This window comes from Perca fluviatilis, chromosome 13 (genome assembly GCF_010015445.1).
Source record: "Perca fluviatilis chromosome 13, GENO_Pfluv_1.0, whole genome shotgun sequence".
Classification (NCBI taxonomy): domain Eukaryota; kingdom Metazoa; phylum Chordata; class Actinopteri; order Perciformes; family Percidae; genus Perca; species Perca fluviatilis.
In genome coordinates this window covers 35,113,913-35,126,109 of record NC_053124.1, presented here as the reverse complement: position 1 = coordinate 35,126,109, position 12,197 = coordinate 35,113,913, and the positions used below count along the sequence as shown (strand labels likewise).

Genomic DNA, 12,197 nt, shown 5'->3' with positions numbered 1-12,197 from the left:
GTTCCAGCTTTAGTTACTAGTTACTTTAGTTACTCCGCTACATTCATCTGTTACAGCTTTAGTTACTAGTTACTTTAGTTACTTCGCTACATTCATCTGTTACAGCTTTAGTTACTAGTTACTTTAGTTACTCCGCTACATTCATCTGTTACAGCTTTAGTTACTAGTTACTTTAGTTACTCCGCTACATTCATCTGTTACAACTTTAGTTACTCCACTACATTCATTTGTTCCAGCTTTAGTTACTAGTTACTTTAGTTACTAGTTACTTAAGTTACTCCAATACATTCATCTGTTCCAGCTTTAGTTACTAGTTACTTTAGTTACTCCGCTACATTCATCTGTTACAGCTTTAGTTACTAGTTACTTTAGTTACTAGTTACTTTAGTTACTCCACTACATTCATCTGTTACAGCTTTAGTTACTAGTTACTTTAGTTACTAGTTACTTTAGTTACTCCACTACATTCATCTGTTACAGCTTAAGTTACTTTACACATTGAGATTACTGTAGTTTATAAATCTGAGCAGACGTTCTAATAAATGAATAATGTGTTTGTCTGCAGATATCGCCGGAGTCTCGGTGGAGCAGTGTCAGAGTCGCTACGAAGACATGAAGAAGAAAAGTCACGCAAACGAGAAAATCTTTAGCGCTCAGTTTATCCATGCAGACTGCACCAAGGTAGAAACGCAACACGTAGATCAGAGTACTAGAAACACTACATGTAGATCAGACTGGTAGGAACACAACATGTAGATCAGACTGGTAGGAACACAACATGTAGATCAGACTGGTAGAAACGCAACACGTAGATCAGACTAGTAGAAACACAACATGTAGATCAGACTGGTAGGAACACAACATGTAGATCAGACTGGTAGGAACACAACATGTAGATCAGACTGGTAGGAACACAACATGTAGATCAGACTGGTAGAAACGCAACACGTAGATCAGACTAGTAGAAACACAACATGTAGATCAGACTGGTAGGAACACAACATGTAGATCAGACTGGTAGAAACACAACATGTAGATCAGACTGGTAGAAACGCAACACGTAGATCAGACTGGTAGAAACACATGTAGATCAGACTGGTAGAAACACAACATGTAGATCAAACTGGTAGGAACACAACATGTAGATCAGACTGGTAGGAACACAACATGTAGATCAGACTGGTAGAAACACAACATGTAGATCAGACTGGTAGATCAGACTGGTAGAAACACAACATGTAGATCAAACTGGTAGGAACACAACATGTAGATCAGACTGGTAGATCAGACTGGTAGAAACACAACATGTAGATCAGACTGGTAGAAACACAACATGTAGATCAGACTGGTAGAAACACATGTAGAAACGCATCATCTAGATCAGACTGGTAGAAACGCAACACGTAGATCAGACTAGTAGAAACACAACATGTAGATCAGACTGGTAGGAACACAACATGTAGATCAGACTGGTAGGAACACAACATGTAGATCAGACTAGTAAAAACACAACATGTAGATCAGACTAGTAAAAACACAACATGTAGATCAGACTGGTAGGAACACAACATGTAGATCAGACTGGTAGGAACACAACACGTAGATCAGACTGGTAGAAACACAACATGTAGATCAGACTGATAGAAACACAACACGTAGATCAGACTGGTAGAAACGCATCATCTAGATCAGACTGATAGAAACACATGTAGATCAGACTAGTAAAAACACAACATGTAGATCAGACTGGTAGGAACACAACATGTAGATCAGACTGGTAGGAACACAACACGTAGATCAGACTGGTAGAAACACAACACGTAGATCAGACTGGTAGAAACGCATCATCTAGATCAGACTGATAGAAACACATGTAGATCAGACTGGTAGAAACGCATCATCTAGAACAGACTGATAGAAACATGTAGATCAGACTGGTAGAAACACAACATGTAGATCAGACTGACTTATGTTTTTTCAATAGGTTTAGAGATGTTAAATGAGACTGACTCGTTAACTGAGACTGTGCATCGTTAACTGAGACTCACTCGTTAACTGAGACTCACTCGTTAACTGAGACTCTGACTCGTTAACTGAGGCTCTGACTCGTTAACTGAGGCTCTGACTCGTTAACTGAGGCTCTGACTCGTTAACTGAGACTCTGACTCGTTAACTGAGACTCTGACTCGTTAACTGAGACTCTGACTCGTTAACTGAGACTCACTCGTTAACTGAGACTCTGACTCGTTAACTGAGACTCACTCGTTAACTGAGGCTCTGACTCGTTAACTGAGACTTTGACTCGTGTTTTCAGGAGGTTTTGGCGGAGAAGCTGGCCGACCCCGACCAGATGTTTGACATCTGCAGCTGCCAGTTTGTTTACCATTACTCGTTTGAGAGCGAGCAGAAGGCCGACATGATGCTGAGAAACGCCTGCGAGCGTCTGAAACCCGGAGGCTTCTTCATCGGGACGACACCGGACGCCTTCGAACTCGTGTAAGAACAAAGATTTATCGGCAGCGCCGCGCTGCATTTCCTCACAGGAAGTTCAGTGTCTGGCGGTGTTTTTATTTGCCTAAATAATCACATGAGTTTAATACCGTCTCATCATTTGACTTTCCCAATACATGGGTGTCGATTGGATTTGTTGTTTTGATTTTCATTTAGTGTGATTCTAGAAGTATTGAGTTTCGATAGTTTAGAGTTTGGGGATTTTCTTTTCCTTCTTTAACAAAAACAAAAGTAGAATAAAACACTTCTAGAGACCATATATCATGAGACATTTCTAAAAACTGATTGTTTTCTAAGAAGAATGACATCACGTCAGACATTTATGTCATTCAGTGCAGCAATCGGCATAACGACTATTATGCCCCATTATTATTCTGTCCCGCTACTAGTCATGGAGAGTTGCCAACACATGCACATAAATGCATTAAAACGTGTGTAATGATCGGGAATAGTGCGCTATGACTTTTCTAAGAGATTTGCCGGGCGGTTTTCACGAAATCTGCAAAACACTGCGCAAAATGTCCCATAGACTTTAATGGGAAATCTTCGGGAAATAGCTTAACATCGCTCAAAACAAGCCCTTTTTTTTTCTACTTTAATGTAGAAAAAAAATTAAAACTTTAAACCGAAGACAAGACTTTGGCCTTTATTGGGCTGATTGGGCATTCTGATATCAAGCACGGTTTCTACCAAATCACAGTATCGTCTAGGGATGCACTGAAATGAAAATTCTTGGCCGAAACCGAAAAAGAGGAGACCGAAAACCGAAACCGTCTCCACGCGGGTTCTCCGCATCCATCGCGATCGCGGTCTGTATCATTTCTCGTGCGCCCTGCTTTATTTCCGCATCCAAGTAATGGTCTTTATAACGCGGATCAAGTACAGTCGCGATGAAGTGCAGAGGATCCGACTAGATCTCACTGAAACGTGTGCTGACAGACTCTAAGAGCACTTTTCATTGTTTTCACTGCGTGGTCCGTCTCAACCTCGTTGCCTAGGAGACGCTTTGCAGGTGGAACGGATCGGGTACCGACACACGTGCAGGTCGCGGTTTCTATTTGCGTCATCACAACATTTCGGCCATATTGTTTCGGTGATAAAAGTATTTCGGCCGAAGTCTGTCAGGACCCGAAAAGTTTCGGTGGCCGAATATTCGGTGCATCCCTAGTATCGTCCAGTTTTCAGATTTTCCAATGTGTGTGTACGGGGCCGGAATATTGAGAGCTAGAGGGGAGGACAGAGGGGGGAGATGCAGTATGAGTCTCTGAAATTTTTCCAAATTGCTGTCTCCCCAACAGTTTTCACTCTTCATACATCATGGTTGGTAAACTTGTAGGAAAATTTGTGCCGGTCGCAGACATGTAACTACGGAATCACCCGGACCTAAACTTTTGGCTCTGTTCGTACCAACTGCCGATAGAAAAAATATATCTGGAAGTAAGCAGATGGTTCCCTGTTTGTTACCTGCTCTGTATTGCATTTATTTGACACCACAAACATAAAACCACATCAATGCGTTCACCAGACTTTTATCTCTCTTGTGATGATAATATTTTTGCCGTTTGGACCCACGGTTTTTGAATTACAGAACAAACTTGATCATTAAATGGACATTTTTGACCTGTCAAACATACAGTCTCCCCCTCCCTGCTCTACTCCTTCAGTGCTGCCACAGGAGGTGTTTTCATAGAGACGAGGCTCTGGTGCACCTTTGATAGTCCTGCTTCTAGCTCAAAATCCCTAACTCCTATCGCTTAATCTTTAATACTGTGACAGATATCATGACACCCTGCTGATCATCCTGTGCAATTATGGTGTGTGTTGTGTAAGAAATGTGAGGACAATAGCTGTCCAAAAAGGGCCTATTTCTCTTCTCCTCCTGGTATGATTTACTGGTATGATTTGCTACTACACTGACCCACCCAGACCTCTCAGGTGGTTCGGGACAGGTCTGCTTGTTGTCCCCAGAGTCAGAACTAATCAGTTTTTATGCTCCACATATCTGAAACAAACTCCCAGAGAACTGCAGCTCCGCCGCAACTCTCAGTTCTTTTAAATCCAGGCTTGAAGACCTTTCTTTTTGATGCTGCCAGTCTTTACAAAAATTTTTTCTTATACTGCTATAAATGTATAAATACACATTTGTTTGTATACATATACAAATAAAGCTGCCTTGCCTTGTAAAGAAGAACATAACATGGATTTAACACCTCCTCTCTCTCCTTCCTCCTCTTCTTCTTCAGTAAACGTTTGGAGGCATCAGACTCTCTGTCGTTTGGTAACGAGGTTTTTAAGGTTTCCTTCCAGTCCAAAGGTGTCTATCCTCTGTTTGGATGTCAGTATCACTTTAGCCTGGAGGACGTCGTTAATGTCCCAGAGTCCCTCGTCTACTTTCCTCTTTTTGAACAGTAAGAGCTTATTTTTAATACAAAACATACATCAGGCTGTTTAAAGTCCTTGTCTGTGTGTCTCTAACCTGTCTGTCGCTCCCTGTCTGTGTCTCTAACCTGTCTGTCTCTCCCTGTCCGTGTGTCTATAACCTGTCTCTTCCTGTCTGTGTGATCTTATAAAGATCTTAAAGACAGACGCCTGCTCAGAAGATGAAAAGACATTTGACTAATGAGAAAAACACACAGATGTAAAACTAATATAAAGATTTTACTGTAAAACACTTAATTGGTTCTTCCGTAACTCGACTTTATTACCTAAAGTCTTTGTTTGTGTCTCTGTGTATCTCCGTCTATCTGTCTCTGTGTGTCACTGTCCGTTTGTCTCTGTCTCTGATTGGCTGTCTCTGTCTTCCAGCATGGCGAAGCGTTACAACATGCGTCTGGTGTTGAAGCAGAGATTCTCTGAGTTCTTTGAAGAGAAAGTGAAGAAGGAGCAGCATCGCAGCCTAATGATGAAGATGATGGCTCTGGAGGTAAAACTCTTCATCATTAATAATAGTTATCAATCAGTTGTAAAGATTGGCTGTGGAGTCAGTGAGCCTTTGGTTCAGTAGTTACTGTAACATTAAACTGTGTACATGTAGTATATAATGTAGTATATAATGCGTGTAGTATGGTGTATATAAAGTGTGTAGTGTATAATGTGTGTAGTATATACACTCACCTAAAGGATTATTAGGAACACCCTACTAAGACCCTGTTTGACCCCCTTTCTCTGTCAGAACTGCCTTAATTCTTGGTGGCATTGATTCAACAAGGAGCTGGAAGCATTCTTTAGAAATGTTGGCCCATATTGAGAGGATAGGGTCTTGCAGTTGATGGAGATTTGGGGGATGCACATCCAGGGTATGAAGTAGGGCTGGGCGATAAAACGATAACGATATGTATCACGATAGACACGTAATCAATATCAATAGAAAATGCGTTCGATAACTTGTTTTTTATATATATTGTTTTTTTCTTCTTCGGAAGAAACCAGAAGTTGCAAAGCAAGTTTGGTTGCATGAACAAAGGCACTCACTCTCTGGTAACCTAGCAACGTAGGGAGTGACACTCTAACAGCCAATCATGTAACAGTATCATGTTTGGTTGCGCCACATCGCTGTCTCGTGTTGGATTCTACAATAACAGAACCGCGCGGGAGCGATAAGTGGAAAGTGAGTGCCGCGAGGCAGGAAATTGTTGATAAAACAGGAAAAGTCAGTATGGCAGTTTTGGGGATTTTATAAGTCTGACCGTCGTCCCCCACCCCAACACGCGCGAAACTTGTTTTACCACCTTAGCCGCACTCACACTTTGGAGCACAGCCGTATTCGCCAGCAACGTCTAACAACATCTGCAGCTGCTACACCGCACAAGCAGCAGACCACCATGGAGAGGTACTCTGCATCAGCGCCTTACTAAACGATACAAGCAGCAGACCGCCATGGAGAGGTACTCTGCATCAGCGCCTTACTAAACGCTACAAGCAGCAGACCACCATGGAGAGGTACTCTGCATCAGCGCCTTACTAATCGCTACAAGCAGCAGACCACCATGGAGAGGTACTCTGCATCAGCGCCTTACTAAACGCTACAAAGAAATAACGGAGGCAGACGTGCTGAGCGCTGTCCAGAAGCCAGGTTACCAACCTAGCACTAAACCTGCAGAAAATAGTTCTTCTCAGGTTTCAGGTTTCTCTATGTTTAGATTTAACACTTTGCACCATTTTATTACACCTTATTAAACAGTTCTTACTTATTCTTTCTTCACTGTGATTTTAGACTTATGTTTACATTTTAATTATTTGAGTGATTTCCATGGTTGTGCTGACTTTTCTGCTTTTATAACTGAGGGGATTATAATCAGAGGAAGGTTAAGTTTAAAATAAAAATGTTTAAATTTAATATATTTTTCTCCTGGTCCTTATTTTAAATAGGTCATAAAAAATATCAATAATTATCGATATCGACCGATATGAAACACTTATATCGTGATACAGTTTTCAGCCATATCGCCCAGCCCTAGTATGAAGCTCCCGTTCCACCACATCCCAAAGATGTTCTAATGGGGTGAGATCTGGTGACTGTGGGGGCCATTTTAGTACAGTGGACTCATCGTCATGTTCAAGAAACCAATCTGAAATGATGTGATCTTTGTGACCTGGAGCATTATCCTGCTGGAGGTATCATCAGAGGATGGTCCATGGTGGTCATAAAGGGAGGACATGGTCAGAAACAATGCTCAGGTAGGCTGTGGCATTTAAAAGATGCCCAATTAGTACTAAGGGGCCTAAAGTGTGCCAAGAAAACATCCCCCACACCATTACACCACCACCAGCCTGCCCAGTGGTAACAAGGCATGATGGGTCCCCCACACCATTACACCCCCACCACCAGCAGCCTGCCCAGAGGTAACAAGGCATGATGGGTCCCCCACACCATTACACCCCCACCACCAGCAGCCTGCCCAGAGGTAACAAGGCATGATGGGTCCCCCACACCATTACACCACCACCACCAGCAGCCTGCCCAGTGGCAACAAGGCATGACCGATCCATGTTCTCATTCTGTTTACGCCAAATTCTGACTCTACCATCTGAATGTCTCAACAGAAACCGAGAGTCAGCAGACCAGGCAACATTTTTACAGTCTCCAACTGTCCAATTTTGGTGAGCTCGTGCAAATTGGAGCCTCATGTTCTTATTTCTAGTGGAGATGAGTGGTACCCAGGGGGGTCTTCTGCTGGTGTAGCCCAGCCACCTCGGTTGTAACGAGTGGTTATTTGAGTCAAAGTTGATCTTCTATCAGCTGGAATCAGTCGGCCCATTCTCCTCTGACCTCTAGCATCAACAAGGCATTTTCACCCCCCAGGACTGCAGCATGCTGGATGTTTTTACTTTTTCAGACCATTCTTTGTAAACCTTAGAAATGGTTGTGGGTGAGAATCCCAGTAACTGAGCAGACCAGCCCGTCTGGCACCAACAACCAGGCCAAGCTCAAAGTAGCTTAGATCACCTTTCTTTCCCATTCTGACATTCAGTTTGGAGTTCAGGAGATAGTCTAGACCTGGACCACACCCCTACATGCATTGAAGCAGCTGCCATGTGATTGGTTGATTAGATAATTGCATTAACGAGAAATCTTACAGGTATTCCTAATAATCTTTAAGGTGAGTGTAATGTAGTATATAATGGTGTTTTTACTGCGTAGTTTAAACGTGTTTCCCTGTTGTGTTTCCAGCCGTTTCCCGGTGAGGACGGCGGTCGCCAGGCAACAGACAGCAGAGCTGAGTACAGTCATGCTAAAGAGCACAGTGGCAGAGCCGGAGTCAAACTACCACTGGTGGGTTACAGTCTGATACAGGTTTTTTATAACTATTACACCTGTTGGATGGGTTCTGGTTGTGTTTGTGGTTGTTGTTCTAACTAAAGGTTCTGTTGATTTGTTGGTTTCAGGGAACTCTGAGCAGATCTGAGTGGGAAGCAGCCAGTAAGTTTCTTTAATCTATCAGTTAGTTAGTTAATATTTATTTATAACTGAGACGTTAATGCTGATTTCTGTTTGCTGTCTTGTCTCTCTATCTCTCTCTGTCTGTCTCTCTCTATCTGTCTCTCTCTGTCTCTCCCTCTGTCTCTCTCTGTCTCTCTGTCTCTTGGTCTCTCTCTCTCTCTTGCTCTCTGTCTATGTCTCTCAGGTATCTACCTGGTGTTCATCTTTCAGAAGATATCCTGATGTTAAACCCTTCTACATTATGTTTGTACAATGTTAACTTTTTTCTTTTCAAGTAATTTTTTGATAAAATATGAACTGTGTTGGTTTGTTGTCAAAATAAATAAAAACTAAATGTAAACTCAGTTCTTGTGTCATTGACTGCTGATGGTAACGAGTTATTAAACTGACCCTGAGGGGAGATGGGTTGATATTATGATATCTTTATTCACTGCATCGGGGTTAAAAATCAAACCATGACACAAAATGAAATGTGTATTAACTATAGTATTATATCTAAAGATTAGATTCAATGAAGCTTCTTTGTCATGTCACACTTACTTTCTTTGAGCCATATTCCTATCTTCCATATTCCATATCTTTTGTAACTATTATTTTTTATATATATGTATGTATAACTATTAAAGTAGCTTAGTAACATGGTGATTTATTACATACACACATTTTGGAGACTGCGCTTATATAATTAAAATATTTTTGTTGTACTAAATCTTCCTGTGACCTTTGGGTTTTAGATTTGGTAGTGGTTTGATTTGAGCTTTGACCAAGTAATCTTTAAAGCTGAGATAATTCTGTGCTCCTGCAAAGATGAGTTTTTCTTGTGAAATTAATTATATTAATGACACAAGCCTGACTGTTGATGGAGAATATGAAGTTATAAAAACAGAATAGGCGACATCTATCTGGGTTTAATCTGATGAAATGTTTTAAAGGAAAGACCTGGAGCACCCTCTAGTGGTCACAACTGAAAACAACATTCAGGAACTGTTTGAGTCCGAGCAACAGGGTATTATTTATATTTCATTAATTTCATATATGAAAAGAACATTAACAGAGCAATATTATAATAATAATAATACAGCTCTGAGTACAACTCTGAATACAGGTAGACAGCTCTGAGTACAGGTAGACAGCTCTACAAGTAGACAGCTCTGAGTACAGGTAGACAGCTCTACAGGTAGTGTTATGTGTATGTGTGGTGTATGACAAGTAGATATTGTGGGTGTGAGAGCAATTTATAGAGAAGGAACTAAGAATTTTTTTTAAGGCTCTGTGCTGTAGCTGTGACATCATCCACTCTAGCTCGTGCAATACACACTCACTATAAACTCAAAAAGATCTTGAAAAGATCACTAAACTTAAACAGCTTTTTCACAAAAACTGTAAAAGATATCAAAACACTGAGCAAACCCCGAATACCTGAATATTTTGTTAACAGTTTAAAGTTTGAATCACGTCTGTAGGTGAAAGAATGTAGGAGGAGATACATTTTGAAGCAGAAGAGGATTTGTTTAAATGTTAAAAGTGTTAAAAAGCTGAATATTTAAAAAAGTATAAATAGTAGAAAAAAAGTTGAAGATGTCCCATCATTAGCTGAAAGAGCTGAATATTTTAAAAGTTGAATGGTTTTAATAGATGAAACTATGCAGAAGTTACAGAGAGCCAAAAAATGTACGGAAGAGGGAATAAAAAGAAGAAAAATAAAGAAAATGGCCGACACGAATAACAATAGTTGGAATGCTGTTGAACAGAATTCCCACTAAATATATATCGACCTCCATCTACACCTGCTGAATCTATAAATTACATGATCTCTACTATTAATTATATTAAATTCATAAACAAAATTATACTATTAGGTGATTTCAACAAAAATTGGCTTGATAAATCTGCTGCTAAAGATAATAGTTTTGGAAATCTGAATCTAACCCAGTTAATCAGTGAACCTTCCCTTGTTACACCAACATGTCAGACTCTGCTTGACTGGATAATAGTCTCTCATCCAAACAGATTCCTAAAATCAGGAATTGTGTCTGACTGTTTTAGCGATCATGCAATTGTGTACTGTATATGGAAAATTAAACTGCTTAAATTACCTCCTAAACTCATTACTATTAGACAATACAATAAACTAAATTTAGATTATTTTATTAATGATATAATTTAAATTAACTGGGATAGGTATCAGTTAATTCCAAATGTCCAAGATGCGTGGTATTTTTTACTTTCTGAATTGAATACAGTTATTGACAAACATGCTCCTCTGAAGTAAAAGGCAGGCACCTTCCCTGGATAAGTGCTGATTTAATTAGACTTTTCAGGCAGAGAGATGCTGCCTTGGCCACATTTCATAAGTCTAAGAACCCTGCTGATTGGGATGAATATAGGAGGTTACGAAATCTAAGCAAAACTATGACGAGAAATGCCAAATCTAACTATTACAAAGAATCTCTTATTGAAGACTTCAAAAATCCTAAACAATTCTGGTCCAAGATCAAAACCATAACTAATGCATCTGTTAAATATTTACCTAAGCAAATTAAAGTTAATAATGAAATCTTACAAGAACCACTTTTAATGGCCCAAGCCTTTAATAAGCACTTTTCATCAGTCTCTTCTATATTGCCTGAATCATCTATTTGTGGTAATTTACAACCTAATAATCCACTGTCTATTAACAGCGTATTTTCTTTTAGGTTTATCACACCTGTTGAGGTACAGAATGCTATTAATGATCTTAAAATGAGTAATGGTTCTGGGTTGGATGGTATCGAAGCTAGATTCTTAAAATTATCTCATGTACTTATGTATCCTTTATGTGATCTCTTTAATATGTCCTTGTCTATCCTATGAATTACCCAGTATCTGGAAATGTTCACGCATTATTCCCTTACATAAAGGAAGCAATGTACTAGATTTGAACAACTATAGACCAATTTATATCGTCAGTTCTGTTGTTAATGTGTTCGAAAACTTAATTTATAATCAATTGTCATGCTATCTTAATGAAAACAATATCCTTTCACCTTTTCAGTCTGGCTTTCGTTTAAATCACTCTTCAACTACTGCACTGCTAAAACTAACCAACGATATTCTTACCTCCTCGAACAATTCAGAACTAAATGGTGCTATTTTCATTGATTTGACAAAGGCTTTTGACTTGGTCAGTCATTACATTCTTCTGGATTAAATTTACGCTATTGGCCTTTCACGCACTGCATTACTCTGGTTTAACTCATACCTTCACAATAGAAAACAATGTGTTGTTATAAATGGAAACAAATCTGACACTCCAACTCAACAGTGTGGTGTGCCTCAAGGATCAACACTTGGTCCACTTCTTTTTTCCATATTTATTAATGATCTTCCCTCTATTTGTAAGTGTTCTGTTCAGCTTTATGCTGATGATACGTTTATATGCACTTCACATACGTATGTTACATGTCATACACATGACATGTAACATACAACTTTAGTACAGATTGAAGCAGATTTACAGTCTGATTTTAATAACTTACAAAACTGGCTTGCAGTTAATAATTTACACTTCAATAAAACTAAAACACATACTATGATTTTTGGCACTAGACAGAACATAAAACTTAAATGAAAAAAACACATTCATGTCGTATTTCTTGTCTTGATGGCACTACATTGCAGAAAGTTGACCATACTAAATACCTGGGCTTATACTCTGAGCTTTCCTTTAATTACCATATTAATCACATTGCACATAAATTGAATT

At 39.6% G+C, this 12,197-nt stretch overlaps 1 protein-coding gene across 1 annotated transcript in view; it reads left to right on the top strand.

Annotated features, from left to right (window-relative positions):
• The window catches only part of rnmt (RNA (guanine-7-) methyltransferase), a 33,706-nt gene extending 24,910 nt beyond the window's left edge, over positions 1-8,796 (top strand). The window contains exons 5-11 of the mRNA XM_039820346.1: positions 566-681; positions 2,315-2,496; positions 4,755-4,919; positions 5,317-5,434; positions 8,183-8,284; positions 8,398-8,431; positions 8,637-8,796. Of these exons, the coding sequence (XP_039676280.1) occupies positions 566-681; positions 2,315-2,496; positions 4,755-4,919; positions 5,317-5,434; positions 8,183-8,284; positions 8,398-8,431; positions 8,637-8,674 (755 nt within the window). The 3' untranslated portion in view covers positions 8,675-8,796. The remainder of the gene's footprint in view (positions 1-565; positions 682-2,314; positions 2,497-4,754; positions 4,920-5,316; positions 5,435-8,182; positions 8,285-8,397; positions 8,432-8,636) is intronic.
• The last annotated feature ends 3,401 nt before the right edge of the window (positions 8,797-12,197 follow it).